The 17,184-nt window shown below is 41.0% G+C and overlaps 2 protein-coding genes across 2 annotated transcripts in view; one reads left to right on the forward strand and one right to left on the reverse strand.

The window, feature by feature from the left end:
- Positions 1-17,184, forward strand: part of nt5dc1 (5'-nucleotidase domain containing 1) — a 644,476-nt gene that overhangs the window by 64,442 nt on the left and 562,850 nt on the right. The gene's annotated exons all lie outside the window — the stretch shown is intronic.
- Positions 1-17,184, reverse strand: part of LOC144680415 (uncharacterized) — a 69,497-nt gene that overhangs the window by 32,451 nt on the left and 19,862 nt on the right. The window contains exons 6-10 of the mRNA XM_078541382.1: positions 11,356-11,430; positions 9,075-9,149; positions 7,000-7,074; positions 5,565-5,639; positions 2,058-2,156 (exon numbers count right to left, since the gene is read on the reverse strand). Of these exons, the coding sequence (XP_078397508.1) occupies positions 2,058-2,156; positions 5,565-5,639; positions 7,000-7,074; positions 9,075-9,149; positions 11,356-11,430 (399 nt within the window). The remainder of the gene's footprint in view (positions 1-2,057; positions 2,157-5,564; positions 5,640-6,999; positions 7,075-9,074; positions 9,150-11,355; positions 11,431-17,184) is intronic.

A 17,184-nucleotide genomic window follows, 5' to 3' on the forward strand; every position in this document is an offset into this window, starting at 1 on the left:
TGGGAGCAGAAACCAATTTATTAGAAAATATGTTTCTTCATTTTTTACTACAGATGTACAATTTACAGTAAAATATGACTGCAAGAGTCGAAGAGTGAATAATGAGATGTTAAACTGAACTTTTTAGATGAATATTGCATTATCATTTGTTGAAGTGGCAGTAAAAAATATCTGCTGAAATAGATTAAGCTTTGATATGAATAGGAAATGTGTGGCTTTATCAAGATGTTCTTAAGTAGATTTTGAATGCAGTATAAGTTTAATAGCAGTACAGCAAAGTATTGAGTGTTATAGTACTGAGTACTAAAATCATCTATGATTGACTTATTTAAATACACATGATCTTTGTATGACTAAGATCAATACTTCCATACAAAGCTTAGACATGACAATATCTCAGACCATAAAAGAAAACCAGCTACATTTACCTTTGTCTTTGATCTATCAACATAATGTATAGTTTTATAATATATATTTACTGTAATCTCTTATTTACAGCATATTTGTGATCAGGATGGCTGTTTGGGATCTAGCATATCATTTGTCGTAAACTCCAGATTCAATTTCGGGTTTGATCAGTATTAAAGTGCAGGGAGGATCTAGTGAGCTAGTAATGTTAGAAGCCAGGTTGTAGCACCTGGCTGTATTAAAACAAATCTAATTTTGGGAAGGAAAGAATTGAAAGCCTCTGCTAGTATCCCTAGTAGACTTTTAAGACTCGGGGGTGGTTTTCTCATCTGCACACTATTGGGGTGCATCTAAGGCTTTTGCCTCTACACAGAGGCAGGAAAATTGGCCAATTGCTGCCGGGGGTTGTGCAGATAAAGGAATTGTGGGTGGTGGGGGAAAGCTGGGCTGCTGCCTTGGTCTCCAGAAGGGAAAGCTACTTGCCTTCATGTCACACTTTGTATTGGAACAATTATAAAGAAAAAAAGTTAAATCCTCTTAATATCTTTCTAGAACAGTCCAGGCCTTGGTGTAGGCATGGACCTCAAGTAGGGCACATATATGCTACCCAGCATACTTGTATTGTTGAACCAGCCGGCCTTTCAGTGGTTGGGAATGGTGAACCTTCTGGCTTTAATAGTCCCCAGCCTAGTCACTCCTAGGCTACTTGTCTTGTTTGAAACCTGCACTCACCCAATTTGAGGCTGTAATCCAGTGTAGTTATGTTCTGACCACATGTGTGTTTATCTTGGCTGGAGTACAGCAAAAGTGACATGGGTTTTTAGTCCCATTATTATTTCAGAACAGAATTGAGTTTTGGGAGGAAGGGGTGGTGCTGATTACTGCACAATGGCTTAGCACACAGTTCGAAAATTAACAGAATTTCCATGAAAGGGCCAAAGTAAAATGAAACTAGTTACTCTCAATCAGGAGCCGACTAGATATGTTGATAAAATTCCCAACTCTCATTGTCTTGATCACAGACAATGTCACTCTGACCACTTTATTGATACTTATTTCCTCTAGCCTCTTCCAATCCCACTTCCTTCTTTGTCTTCCCGTGAAAAGATCATACCGCCCAGGTCACTATACCTCAGCTTCTTCTAATTGTTTTACTGTAATATTGCTATAAACATTTACAACCCATGTAAAATGTTGAAAAACACAAGAAAAATGTTTGACAAATGTGATTTCTTCGTCTTTTTGCTTATTTTTCATTCATAATTTTTTCTTTTGCTGCTTTATAGTTTTAATTAGACTGCTTATTTTAACATTTAGTTCACTTCTAATCATTAATTGTACTTTTATTTCCCTGCCTGCATTCTTGACCTGGGAACAATGTAAAAATGTGGTTCCTGGTTAGCTGAAAATTATGCTTAAAACACAACTGAACTGTGAAATGGTTGAATATTGATTCTGTCACAGAGGTGTCCAGCTAAACCTTGACAAGTTTCCAGAATGAACTGGATGCTCAGACCTGTATTCCAAGTTAATACATGAAGAATAGGCAATGGTGAGCAATGAAAAAAGATTTTCATGTACATAGTTCGTTTAGTCTTGATAGTGTTTTAAAACTGCTGTTCTGCAAATAATAATTTTGTATGGCTCACCTGAAGAGGAGGAGGAGGAGGAGGAAGAAGAAGAAGAGGAAGAACCAGGGTCATTGTTCTCTACAATGTCTTCCAAATCATGGCCATTAGATTCATCACCTATTTTGGTAAAGGTGAAAAAGTTTTATTTTCACTTAAAAGTTTGTTAATCACATTGCAAGTATTGTTTTCAATTGACTTTTTCTGTCTGCATCACAATTTTCACAAAAGGAAGTTATGAGCACAGTAATCTCAACCAGGGGGTAAACTCAAAGAAGAATAGATATTTTACAAACAGATAACAGAGTTTGCTTCTGTGCTGGTCAGTGATTAGTCAAGTCAAATATGGACAAACTCTGAATAAAAGCCATACTGACTCGAAACGTTAACTCTGTTTTTCTCTCCACAGATGCTGTTAGACCTGCTGAGTTTTTCCAGCATTTTCTGTTTTTGTTTTGGATAAATACAAGGCACTTCACATTGAAAGTAAAAAGGAAAAACATGTTTTCCATGGACAAGATAGAATTTACTGAGAGAAATTTTGAAAGGTTGTTGCTTCACTTGTTGCTCACTACGCCTGAATTTTGAGCTGACAGTAAATGAAACAATAGGATGTTGTGATATAATACCAAATCTATTGAATTTGATTCCCCAGCATTCATGTAAATTTGTGCTTTGACCGTACCTCATGTGGAGTATGGTGTCACATTCTGATTGCCAGAATGGATGCCTATAATGGCCCATGCAGGCCCTAGGTGTAATGCAGAGGAGGACAGTCTTCAGTGTTACAGGGAACGGTGGTGGAGGACAAAGCGATAAGCTAGAACAGTCTTAGGAAGTGACATCTAAGAGACCCCATAGAAGTATTTGATATTTAATGAAGTAGGGATAATGAATACAGCAGCCTACTGCTAATGGTACTGGATTAACAATTCACTGGGAATGAATTAAAATCCCACTATGGCACATTGCGAAATTGAGTTCAATGAGTCTGGTTATTGTAAACAATCCCACAAAGCTCAGCAATAATAAGGTAATTGAACGGACCTATTAATCCTCCCAATAACATTTGATGGGAATTGAGTGAGCAGTCCATCGACTAGTCAAACAACAACCTGATAGTTGTGCTCACATTTTATCAGCCAACTTCTTAGTCTTCTCCATCATCATCAACCCTGGGTTTATTCTGCTCTAGCAGCACATTGGTATACAGTTGGGAATCATCAAGATTGACAATGGATTCCATGTAGTTTCAGGCTTCAGGTCAACAAGGTGGAGAAAACTGCCTGCTAATCACCACCTACAGGCCCATCTCAGCTGATGTCAGTGGTGGTACTCCTTAAATATCACTTGGAGGAAGGTGTGAAAGAAGCAAGAGTGCCGACTGTCCACAGCAATGAGTAAATGCTAGCATCACTGCTGGCGGAGTCCCCAAAGTCCTAGTTGCCAAATTGTAGCTGTTAGCATGTAGCTATTTCTTTGTTGTGGCTTCGTCAAGTTGGCACTTCATTTTCAGGCACACCTGTAATGCTGCTGATATGTCCTTCTACATTTGCCATTGAACCAGGATCAGTGGTGATGCAGGATTGAGAGATATACCAGGCCAGGTTTCTATGTTGTGATGAAATACAATTTCACGACTACTCATGATCCTCATGGGTGCCCAGTTTTCAGTGACTAGATCTGCTATTAATCTACTCCACATAGCTCTCTGATGGTTTTTTAAATTCATTTAAGGGATGTGGGCAGCACTGCCTAGGCCAGCATTTATTGCCCATTCCTAATTGCGCTTGGGAAGGTGGTGATGAGCTGTCTTATTGAACTGCTGCAGTCCATGTGGTGTAGGTACACACACACTGGTGTTAGGGAGGGAGTTCCAGGATTTTGACCTAGCAACAGTGAAGGAACAGTGATATATTTCCAAATCAGGATAGTGTGAGGCTTGGAGGAGAACTCCCAGGTGGCAGTGTTCCCATGTGCCTGCTGCCCTCGTCCTTCTCGATGGCAGTGGTCGTGGGTTTGGAAGGGGCTGTCTAAGGAGCCTTGGTGAGTTCCTGCAGTGCAACATGATGTCACACAACATGATGAAAGGTAGCTTTTGTGGAAAGCCAGGATCTTGTCTCCACAAGACTGTGCAGTGATCACCCCCATTCATTATATCACCACTGACACATTTGTAACAGGTTGGTTGGGGAGGACGAGATTAAAATGGTTACTCCCTTGGGTTGCTTCTTTCACCACCTGCCACAAGCCTAATCTGACAGTTATGTCCTTCAATGATGTTACTACTGAGCCGCTCTTGGAGATGGACATTGATGTCCCACAGTATGTTCTGTTCCATTGTTACCCTCAATGCTTCCTCCAAATGGTATTCTACAGGAACGAGTACTATTTCATCAACTGAGGGGGTGCCAGAGTTAGTAATTAACAGGAGGTTTCCGTCAGAATGGAGACTTAATGTTGACTCTGTTTTTCTTTTCACAGCTGCTGCCAGACTTTGTGTTTTTTAATAGGAAATTTTCTTGCTCATGTTTGATCTGTAGTTATGAAACTTCAAGGATCTGGTGTCAATGATGAATATTTCCAGGGCCACATTCATCCAGCTATATATCACTGAGCCCCCACCTCTAGTGGGTTTACCCTGCTTGTGGGACAGAATATTTATGGGGATAGTTATGAAGGAATCTGGGACATTGGCTGATAGGTATGATTATATCAGGCTGCACCTTGACTAGTCTTTGAGATAGCCCTCCTAATTTTGGCTCGAGTCCCCAGATGTTAGTGATGAGGGCTTTGCAGGGTCAACTTGACTGGGTGTGCTTTTATTCTGTCCTAATTTGATGTCTACCCACCTGAGTGGTCCTTCTGATTTTATTCTTATTCTTTGTAGTGATACAACTATGTGGCTTACTAGGCCACTTTAGACAGCAGTTAAGAGTTTACTGGTCGAAGATGCCAGGTTTCTATTCTAAAAGACGTGTGAGCCAGTGGGTTTTTATGATAATCCAACAGCTTCATGATCATGATTAGTTCCTAGGCTTCCAGCTGGTTCATTAAATTTTAAAATGCCATTTTGTTCTGGCTGAATTTATACCCTGGCCAAATGTTGACAAGCTAAAACATAATATGCAGCAAGAAATTTGCAGCAGAGAAGTAGGCTATTTGTCCTGCTGAGCCTATGAAGAAAAATATATAGCTACTAAACCCCTGTCCTTTTCCACTAATTTAAAACAATCTAAATAGTTATTTACTTTTAGTATGGGTTCCACTCCCACCATTGTTTCTCAGTTTCATCAAAATATAGTAATTTAACAGTTTGGGTTTTGAAGTAAAGTAACAATGTTGCTTAGTTTTTGTGCTTTGAAAAGTTTAGAATTCCTTTATATAATACATGTGAAAACTATTAATACCTAAAATTAATAAATAACTGAAATGGTATGTAGAAGAATGAATTGTATTTTGGTTTGCATATTTGTTTCATGCATCAAAAGGATGAATTTGCCTTATGCATAAAAATATATGGCTTACTTGTAGAATTGGCATCGCTATTCTGTTCATTTTCTTCAGATGATCTCCTTGAATACTGTCCCTTGATCTGATGACCTGTTTTGAAAATACAATAAAATTAAATTTAATGAATCCACTTTTTAGTTTGAGTATTTGTTAATATACATGACAAAAACAACAATTTTTAGTCCAAACTATAACTTCCATCAGCAACTATCATGAGTTTTACAGAAGGAAATGTTAACTATAAATTGTAACTGTCATCCATCTACTCTAATTAATAATCCTCAGCTAGGTATTGAATTATTTTAGATAGCCTGTCGGGCAACTCTCCCAGAATGGCCACCAACTCATAGACCAGGATCTTTAGGTCGGTGAGCGGAGGTTGGCGCCCGCTCGCCGACACGTAAAATGATGCAGGATGATGGGCGGAACTCCCGACGTCACCCCATGTCATTTCAATTTTCAGGTTGGCAGGGGCGCAGCCGATTCAGCTGTGCGCCCGCGGACCAGTCAACGGCCTATTGAGGCCATTAACAAAGTTATTAACCACATTAATGGACCTGTCCGTCCAACCTTAGCGTTGGCGGGCAGGCCGGGAGCCTTGGCGGGCTTCAGAAAAAGCATGAAACCTCATCCACGGACGGGATGAGGTTTCATGAGGGTTTTAAAAAAATTAATAAATGTATGATTTAAAGTGATGGACATGTCCCAACTCCTGTGACAGTGTCACATGAGGGGACATGTCAGGGAAATTTTGTTTTTTCACCTTTGCCATTTTTAAAGTTGGCGCCAATCTCCCTGAGGCAGCACTTAGCCTCAGGGAGATGAGTGCACTCTTTCGTGCGCATGCGCATAAGAACACCTTCCTGGCTGAGGGAAACCCCCCCCCCCCACCTGCACAGGGAGCACATACTCCTGCACTACACCACTCCTGCACTTACCCCAAGATGGGGGGAATGTTCTTCCCATGGACTTTACCGAGTCGATTTGAGTGAGATTGCTTTAGTCTAGATCTATTGTACTAACCAGGCCGTTATCCATCTGTCCATCCGATTTTATCGCTAAATCCTTTAGTTATTTATCAATTACTTATAACTGAGTATTCTCGGAAGTGGCCATTAAAAGTCAGCCACGTAGCATGAGGGCTAACTTCAACCATATGCCACAATGAGTAAGGATGATGGCTTCCCTTCTCTGAAAGAATTCCGTGGCCTAGTTGGATTTTCACAACAATCTGGATTAATTGAATTAAGTTTTACAGTTTGCTATGAGAGGGTTTGAATTCTCAACATGTGAGTGAGCAGTATAGCCCTTAACTCCACATTCATTCTATACAAGATTTATCACTGTTGCAAAGTAAACACTTCTTTGCCCCATTACTAAACTTGCAATATGCACAAACTGGTGAAAAAAAAAAACCCTATTATACAGCAAGAAATGATTTGTTGCTTACTGCCAGAATTGGAGTGGCCATTCTGTCCATTTTCTTCAGATGATCTCCTTGGATACTGTCCTTTCACCTGTTGACCTATTTTGGAAATTAAAAAAAAGAACTTGATGAATCCTCTCTTTTGTTTGAATATTTGTTAATATACATTACATAAAGTAAGATTCATAAACTAAAGCATAACTTGATATTCCACCAACTATTTATCTCTGTCATGAGTTTTGCAGAAGGAAATTTTAAGTATAAATCTTAACTGTCATCCATCTACTTTAATTAATGACATTAGCTAAGCATTGAATTATTTTACATATACAAGCCCGTAGGGCAACTCTCCCATTATGGCCACCAACTCATAGACTTTGCCAGGTCGATTGAAGTGAGATTGCTTTAGTCTATCCTGGTATGATAACGGGGCTGATGTTCATCAGCCTGTCCGATTTTATTGTTGAATTACATGGCATTTAATTACTTATAACTGAGTTGCCTGTTTTTCCAGCTCAGAGAATGATGAAAGTCAGCCACATAGCATAAGGCCTGTGTTCAGCACTATGCCGCACTAAGGATGATAGTCTCCCTTCCCAAAAGAATTCTGTGGTCCAGTTGAGTTTTCACAACAGTCTCACTGATACTCAGTGGCCCTGGCGGAACCCAAACTCAGGTCCTGACCTCATTACAACATTGGTTCAAACGTGGATAAAAGAGCTGAACTCCAGAGGTGAGGTGAGAGTGACTGCCCTTGACAGCAAGGCAGCATTTGACCAAGTGTGACATCAAGGAGCCTTAGCAAAACTAGAGTCAATGTGAATGGGGGGGAAACTCTTGCTGGTTGGAGTCATACCTAGCACAAAGGAAGATGGCTGTGGTTGTTGGTGTTCAGTCACCTCAGTTCCAGGATATCACTGCAGGAGTTCCTCAGGGTAGTGTCATAGGACCAATCATTTTCAGCTGCTCCTTCATAAGGTCAGAAGTGGGGATGTTTCCTGATGATTGCACAATGTTCAGAACCATTCGTAACTCCTCAGACACTGAAGCAGTCCATGTCCAAATGCAGCAAGACCCGGACAATATTCAGGCTTGGGCAGACAAGTGGCAAGTAACATTCGCACCACACAAGTGCCAGGCAATGAACATCTCCAACAAGAAAGAATCTAAGCATCGCCCCTTGACATTCAGTGGAGTTACCATCACTGAATCCCCCACTATCAACATCCTGGGGGTTATCATTGACCAGAAACTGAACTGGACTAGCCATATAAATACTGTAACTACAAGAGCAGGTCAGAGGCTAGGAATCCTGCGGCGAATAACTTGCCTCCTGACTCCCCAAAGCCTACCCGCCAACTACAAGGCACAAGTCAGGAGTGTGATGGGTGCCTGGATGAGTGTAGCTCCAACAACACTCAAGAAGCTTGACACCATCCAGGACAAAGCAGCCTGCTTGATTGGCACACCATCCACAAACATTCACACCCTCCACCACAGACACACAGTGGCAGTAGTGTGTACCATCTACAAGATGCACTGTGGGAACTCACCAAGGCTCCTGAGGCAGCACCTTCCAAAGTATGACCCTGACCATCTAGAAGGACTAGGGCAGTGGACACATGGGAACACCACTGCCTGGAAGGTTCCCTCCAAGCCACTCACCATCGTGACTTGTAAATATATCACCGTTTCTTCACTGTCGCTGGGTTAAAACCCTGGAACTCCTTCCCTAACAGCATTGTGGGTGTACCTACATCTCATGGACTGCAGCGCTTCAAGAAGACAGCTCACTACCACCATCTTAAGGGCAATTAGGAATGGGCAATAAATGCTAGCCTACCCAGTGACGCCCATATCCCATGAATGAATAAAACAAATCTGGATTAATTGAGTTCAGTTTCACAGTTTGCTTTGAGAGGGTTTGAACTGCCAATATGTGGGTTAACAGTGTACAGTCCTTAACTCCACAGTTTATTCGATACAAGTTTATCACTGTTGCGATGTAAAAACTTCTTTGCACCATTGTTAAACTTGCAATATGCACAAGCTGGTAAAGAACAACCCTATTATACAGCAAGAAATGACTTGTTGCTTACTGCCAGAATTAGAGTGACCGTTCTGTCCATTTTCTTCAGATGATCTCCTTGGATACTGTCCTTTCACCTGTTGACCTATTTTGGAAATTAAAAAAAATTGAACTTGATGAATCCTCTTTTTTGTTTGAATATTTGTTACTATACACTACGTAAAGTAAGATTCATAAACTAAAACATGACCGATGTTCCACCAGCAACTATTTATCTCATGAAAATTACTTATATCTGAGTTGCCTGCTTTTCCACTTCAGAGAATATTCAAAACCAGCCACATAGCATAAGGACTGGGTTCACCTGTGTTTTTTTATTATTCATTCATGGGATGAGCGCTTCGCTTGGCTAGGGGCGCAGCAAGCTTTGGAGCACAAAGTCTTAAGTACTATTGCCGGAATATTGTCAGGGCCCATAGCCTTTGCAGTATTCAATGCCTTCAGCCGTTTCTTGATATCACTTGGAGTGAATCGAATTGGCTGAAGACTGGTATCTGAGACTGGGGTCTTCTGGAGGAGGCCGAGATGGATCATCCACTCGGTACTTCTGGCTGAAGGTTGTTGCAAATGCTTCAGCTTTTTCTTTTGCACCGATGTGCTGGGCTTCCCCGTCATTGAGAACGGGGATATTTTTGTGGAGCCTCCTCCTCCAGTGAGTTGTTTAATTGTCCACTACCATTCACAACTGGATGTGGCAGGACTGCGGAGCTTAAATCTGATCCGTTAGTTGTGGAATCGCTTAGCTCTGTCTTTTACTTGTTGCGTATGCTGTTTGGCATGCAAATAGTCCTGTGTTGTAGCTTCACCCAGTTGACATCTCATTTGTAGGTATGCCCATTCTTCCTCCTGGCATGCCCTCCTGCACTCTTCATTGAACCAGGGTTGATCCCCTGGCTTGGTGCTAATGGTAGAATGGGGGATATGCTGGGCCATTAGGTTACAGATTGTGGTTGGGTACAATTCTGCTGATGGCCCACAGCGTCTCATGGCTGCCCAGTCTTGAGTTGCTAGATCTGTTCAAAATCTATCCCATTTAGCACGGTAGTAGTGCCACACAACACGATGGAGGGTATCCTTAGTGTGAAGACGGCACTTTGTCTCCACAAGGACTGTGCAGTGGTCACTCCTATCAGCACTGTAATGGACAGATGTATCTGCGGCAAGCAGGTTGGTGATGATGAGGTCAGGTATGTTTTCCCTCTTGTTGGTTCCCTTGCAGACCCAGTGTAGCAGCTGTGTATTTTAGGACTCTGCCAGCTCGGTCTGAGGTCAGAGCCCGACTGTGTACTACTGTGCCGCCACCTCTGCCAGGGCTGCCCTGCTGGTGGAGCATGATATACCCAAGGATGACGATGGTCATGTCTGGGACATAGTCATGATAACCCAATCATACCTTAAAGATAATGTCAGGCTGTTGCTTGACTGGTCTGTGAGACAGCTCTCCCAATTTTGGCACGAGGACCCTGATGTTACTAAGGAGGACTTTACAGGGCTGAGTTTGCTGTTGTCGTTTCCGGTGCCTACGCGATGCCGAGTGTTCTTTCTGGTTTCATTCGTTTTAGACTTTTTAGAGGTTTGGTACAACTGAGTGGCTTGCTACTGAGAGGGTAGTTAAGAGTCAACCACATTGCTGATGGTCAGGAGTCACATCTAGGTCAGATCAGGTAAGGATGGCAGATTTCCTTCTCTAAGGGACATTAGTGAACCGGTTTTTACGACAACTGACAATGGTTTCATGTTCACCATTAGACTTTAATTCCAGACTTTTATTGAATTCAAATTGCACCTTCCGGTAGTTTACTCTGCGTGAGGGACTTCAATGTCCATCACCAAGAGTGGCTAGGTAGCATCACCTCAGACCGGGTTGGCAGAATCCTGAAGGATATAGCTGACAGACTTGCTCTGCGACAGGTGGTGAGGGAACCAACAAGAGGGAAAGACAATCTGATGCGAACCCGAGATCCCAGCGCATTACACTAGGTCTCTGGATCACTGGTCCAGTGACAATATCACTACACCACCACCTCCCTGCATGCTGCAGTAAGGGTGAAAGTCTCCCTTCCGAAAGAATTCTGTGGCCCAATTGAGTTTTTACAACAATCTGGATTAATTGAATTCACTTTCGCAGTTTGAGAGGGTTTGAACTCTCAACATGTGTGCACTGTTCTTGACCTCCACATTTATTTTGCACAAGTTTACCACTTGCAAAGTGAAAGCTTCTTCACACTGTTGCTAAACTTGTCACCTGAATGCACCGATGAAGAACAGAAATAAAATGACTTGTTGCCTACTTCCTGAATTGGAGTGACCATTCTGTTCATTTTCTTCAGAAGACCTTTGTGAATATTTTCCTTTTGTTTCAGGACCTATTTTTGGAAAGACAAAATAAGCATAATATCGAATCTTTTCACTTTTAAAAAAAATGCACAATTACATAAGTATGTTAGAATCAACATAAGATATTATCTTTGGAATATATACTTTCATAATAGAAAGTTTTAAACATGGTAATCCCAGCAGCACCTTTAATTGTTATGTGTATTAGATATAGACAACAGCAGCTTGCATTTTTGTGAGTAATATCCTTAAACTATTAACATTTTTACTTATGCACAGATTGAATTTGTGGACTTATGCATTCTGTTAATCAAAATTATGGATGGCATAGTGGTATTGTCACTGGAGTAGTATTCCTGAGACCCAGGGTGATGCTATGGGGAACTGGGTTCGAATCCCACCACAGCACATGGTGAAATTTGAATGTAATTAAAAAAAAGTCTGGAATTAAAAGTCTGATGACTGTGAAATCATTGCTGATTTTCATGAAAACCCACCCGGTTCACTAATGTCCTTTGGGGAAGGAAATCTGCTGTCCTTACCTGGTCTGGCCTACACATGACTCCAGACCCACAGCAATGTGGTTGACTCTTAAATGCCCTCTGAACAAGGGCAATTAGGGATGGGCAATAAATGCTAGCCTAGCCAGTGACACCCGCGTCTCAGGAACGAATATAAAAAATTCATAAGCACAGAATTTTTACAGCGCAGAAGGAGGCCATTCGGTGCATCATGTCCGAATGAGCAATTTACTTAATACTATGCTCCTGCTTTCTCCCCATAACCCTGCATAATGTTCCTTTTCAAATAACATTCTAATTCTCTTTTAAACGCCTTGATTGCACCTGCCTCCACCACCCTCTCAAGCAGTACGTTCCAGACCTTGACCACTCACTGCATGGAATTTTTTTTTCTCATATTGCTTTTGCTTCTTTTGCCAATTATCTTAAATCTGTGCTCCTTTGTTCTCAATCATTTCATGAGTGGGACCAGTTTCTTCCTATCTACTCTGTCCAGACCCCTCATGATTTTGTATACCTCGATCAAATCCCTTCTCAACCTACTTTCCTTCAAGGAAAATAGTCCCAACTTCTCCAATCTTTCTTCGAACCTGAAGTTTCTCATCCCTGGAATCATTCTAATGAATCTTTTCTACACACCTTTCCTGAAGTGCAGCGCTCAGAACTGGATGCAGTACAGCTGGGGCCAAACTCATTGAGGGGATGTGGTGGTATAGTAGTATTGTCACTGGACTAGTAATCCAGAACCCCAGGGTAATGCTCTGGGGACCCAAGTTCAAATCCCACCAAGGCAGATGGTGAAATTTGAATTCAATAAAAAATTTAGAATTAAAAGTCTTGTGCTGACTAAACCATTGTCAACCAATTATAAAATCCCATCTGGTTCACTAATGTCCTTTAGAGAAGGAGAAATCTGCAATCCTTACTTGGTTTGGCCTACATGTGACTCCAGACCCATAGCAATGTGGTTGACTCTTAAATGCTCTCTGAAAGTCATTCAGTTCTCAAGGGCAGTTAGGGATGGGTATCAATGCTGACCTAGTTGGTAACTCCCACAACCCATGAACAAATATAAAAAATTATACAAGTTCAACATAACCTTCCTGCTCTATTAATAAAGCCTAGGATGCTGTATGCTTTTTTTAACTGCTCCCTCAATCTTTACTACCACCTTCAATGATTTATACACATATTCACCCAGGTTCCTCTGTTCTTGCACCCCCTTTAGAATTATACCCTTTATTCTATATTTTCTCTCCATGCCCTTCCTACCAAATGAATCACACATTGAACTTCATCTGCCAACTGTCTGCCCATTTCACCAATTTGTATATGCCTTTTTGAAGTTCTGTGGCTATCACAATGCTTCCAGTCAGGAAAAGTAAGGGTCCCAACACTGACACCTGGGGAACTCCACTACAAACCTTCCTCCAGCCCGAAAAGCATCTATTCACCAAGACTTACTGTTTCCTGTCACTCAGCCAATTTTGTACATGAAGGTTGTATGAGGAAAAGAAAGTAGATTAACTTTTATTTTTGTTATTTTAACATTTCATAAGTTAATTTGGTCTCTTCTGAGATCTCATCTAACCATGCACCATTCCCAATGTTGAAGTTGAGAAAGCAATCTCCTTTCAGGATTCTTTTTTTGTTCCTTTCTGACTGTGACCAAACTCTGCAACAGTGATTTTGACTGAGCTGCTTTCCAATTTTCCCTATATTCCACTTTGGTTTTACTGGGATGAGAATATTATGCAGAAAATTACACTGTTCAACTGCAATCCCACAGCTATATTGCTCAAAGGTCTGAGCCCAAGACTCTGAAATTAATAGCTTTAAATGTAAAATGTATGTAATTGACTGTTCACAAGCAGCCATGTATTTAATGTGGCTAAGAAAATACTGTTACAAATGTGCACTGATTCTTTGTTATGCCTGTCATATTATTGACTATTTGGGTGGATCAATATAACAACCTGAAAAATTGGTCATTTTTGCCCTCGGCAGTGTAGAGCTTTTAAGTTTAATTTTCTGCTTCTATAAGTTTGGGCATGTGCTGTGTTCAGTTTCTGATCGTTTAAAAATAACAATCAGGAAATAGTGCGCAATGCACCTCTGAAATTTTTGATACATGCTACAGGTGTGCAAGATTCCCCAACAGAAGTACCAAGTTGGAATATTACCCGCTGTGCATCTATATTGAAAGTCTTGCTACTCAAAGCTACGTAAAAGGTCAGATGCAGAAAATATTTGAAGCAGTGTGGATTTTAGAACAATACTTGCACTGTTTTAAATACTGAGCAGGTATTGGAAAAAATTGATAAATTGCTATAGATGCGAAGCTTTATTTAGTTTTTTAGAAAATGAAATTAAAAATGAAAATAGAATGGAATAGCATACCTATCTATCGACCTATCTTTTATTTAGAACATTTATTTTGGGTAAATGTACCACATTTGGTATGGTGCATCCTTTTAGGGATCAGCAAGGTTTGTTGTCTGCTGAATTAGTAAACCCCAGCTAACAAAGCAGGATGGGTGCTACAGTTTATCCAATAGTCAAAGGGAAGAGAGCATTATGCAGGGTTCCCATTGCTAGACACTGACATCTGCTGGAAATTGTGCGTGTTTGCCTGCCTTATGAGATCTGTGATGAGGCTGGTGTTGCAACCTTTGAAATTAACATTTTACTAAAGCTCTCTCAGGAACAAGAGCGCACATTTTCCCAATTCCTTGGACACCATTTATCCACTCAACCAACATGAATAAACCAGATTATCTGGCCATTTTTCTCACTGTGTAGGACTTTGATGAGTGCGGTTTGGCTGTCATTTTTCTCCACATTACATCAGTGACTACACTTCAAAAGTACTTCACTGGCTGTGAAGCACTTTGGGATGTTCTGACTCTCTAAAAGTAAGTCATGCTTAAAATTTCATGTCCAAGATCTTAAAATAATTAGAATATGTGTCAGGAACCAGCACTTTATAAAAAATTGAACAATGCTATCTCAAAAGTGCAGTGAAATAACAATTTGGTAAGTCAGGGGAGTTGTAAGCCATTAGCCTACACACCACTTAGACCTAGAGGTAAGTAACATTTTGTTGTGCTTACTTACATTGTAATGAATACAAGATATAAAATATTGCTTAAAATGTTATAAGCAATCTGTTGTACCATGATTATTGTTTGTGTTGCTCATGATGGTTAATTTACTGGATTTTGCTATCCAAGTTCATTTGTTTTTAGATGTTGCTCCAGTGATGAGTTAGATGTCTATTAATTAATTAGTTAAAAGGAAAAATAAAAGTTACAGTGTGAAGTTATTAGTAAAAGTTCAGATTTCTTCTGAATTTTTTTTTGGTTGAATTTTTGCTAACCAATGGGAGTGTACTTGCAGCACAGTTATTCTTCCCTGTTTCCTTTGAGTTATTCCTTTTATCAATTTTGTAAAATCATAGCACAGAAGGAGTCCTCACTGGTGCAAGAATAATTTAGCGAATCCCACATTCCTGTCCTTTCCCTTTAGCCCTGCAAACTATTTTCCCTTCTGTTGCTTAAACAATATTATTTTGAAAGCCATGGTCGAATCTACCTCCACCATCCCTCCAGCTAGTGCATTCCAAATCATAATCACTCACTGCATTTAAAAAAAAAGGTTCTCCTTTCACCTTTGGTTCTTTTGCTAATTATTTTAAATCTCTGTCCTGTTTCCTGACCCTTCTACCAATGGTAATTAAAGGTGATGGCATGTTCCTTTCTTATGCTCCTTCACAGCTCTCCGCTTACACTCATCCTGCTGTCTGGCATGATATGCACGCTGTTGATCATGTGACCATGGACCTCTTTTTCAGTCAGTCTTCCCATTGCTGATTTTCTGCTTTCATACACCCAAGAACTGCCACATGCCCAGGAAGAGAGGGAGAAATACCACAGCACTGAAGCGGCCCCATCACTTGAGCCATTAGCTCAGAAACCAACATTACCTTGCACATATCTTAGAGACTAGTATAGAGTTAAGATAATCATAGATTGAGTCACCGAGCATGTGTGAGCTGCTGCCAGGTCTGGGGAAAGGATAGTTTGTGTGCCAGCTCTACTAAAGGGGGTTCGGATGAGGACTTCAATGGGGTGATAAAGGAGTGCACCGATGAGGATGTAGACTGAGATGCTGGGTGCAGTGACTGGCCTGCCAGACAGCCTCCCGTCACTGTAGCAAGGCGTATGGATGAATCTAGCTCCAGCTTGACAGTGGGCATCGGGCAGAGCTTCCCCTCTTAGGGTCCAAAAGCAAGAAAGTTATGGTACACCTGTATAAAACACTTGTTTGGCCTCAACTGGAGTATTGAGGAACTTCAGTTAGTTAGATAGATGGAAGAAACTGGGGCTGTTCTTGGAGAAGAGGAAGTTAATAGGAGATTTGATAGTGGTATTCCAAATCATGTGGAGTTTGGACAGAGTAGAAAAGGCAAAACTATTTTCTTTGGTTAAAGGATTGTGAACCAGATGACACTGGTTTAAAGTGAATGACAAAAGAATCAATACTAACATGAGGAAAAACTCCTCTACATAGCAAACTGTTGGGATCTGGGATGCACGTCCTGAGAGTATGGTGGAATCAGATTCAATTGTAGCTTTAAAAAGCGATTTGGATTATTATCTAAAGAGGAAAAAATTGCAGGCTACATGGCTAAGGCAGAGAAGTAGCACCAAGTGCATTGCTGTTCCAGAGAGCTGGCACAGACACAACAAGCCAGATGGCTTCCTTCTGTGCTATAACCATCCTATGATTCTCTCCACAGCCTCCGGTCCATTTCCCTGTCAGGTTGCAGACCCAGAGATACTGCAACTGCAGCCCAATATCTGTTGTAGCTTTTTGTGTGAACAGATCACAAAACCCTCTGCCTTCTCTCTGAAGATGTAGCAGCACTCCCTGCCAAAGCCAGTAACTCCCTACCACACCTCCAAAAACACTCCACAGTACTTCCTGAAACTTTGCATAGCAATTGTTAGCCTAAATTACCTTACTTTCAGGTTTGGTGCCTGGACTTTTAAATCAAACTTGTGGTGGTGCCTCTTTCAGCTGCATTACTGTTTTTTGGTGAGTGACAAACCAATTTGTTGAGTGGACCTGCATGGTCCAAGTTTCTACTGGGTGAATTGATGTCACAGTCTGGCCAGTTGGGAGCTTCTGACACATGTATAGTATTCCTACGTGAATGCCCATCCCAGCATGGGTGCTGTGCACACAACTGGGAGAGCC

This window comes from Cetorhinus maximus, chromosome 5 (genome assembly GCF_964194155.1).
Source record: "Cetorhinus maximus chromosome 5, sCetMax3.hap1.1, whole genome shotgun sequence".
In the NCBI taxonomy this organism is placed as follows: Eukaryota; Metazoa; Chordata; class Chondrichthyes; order Lamniformes; family Cetorhinidae; genus Cetorhinus; species Cetorhinus maximus.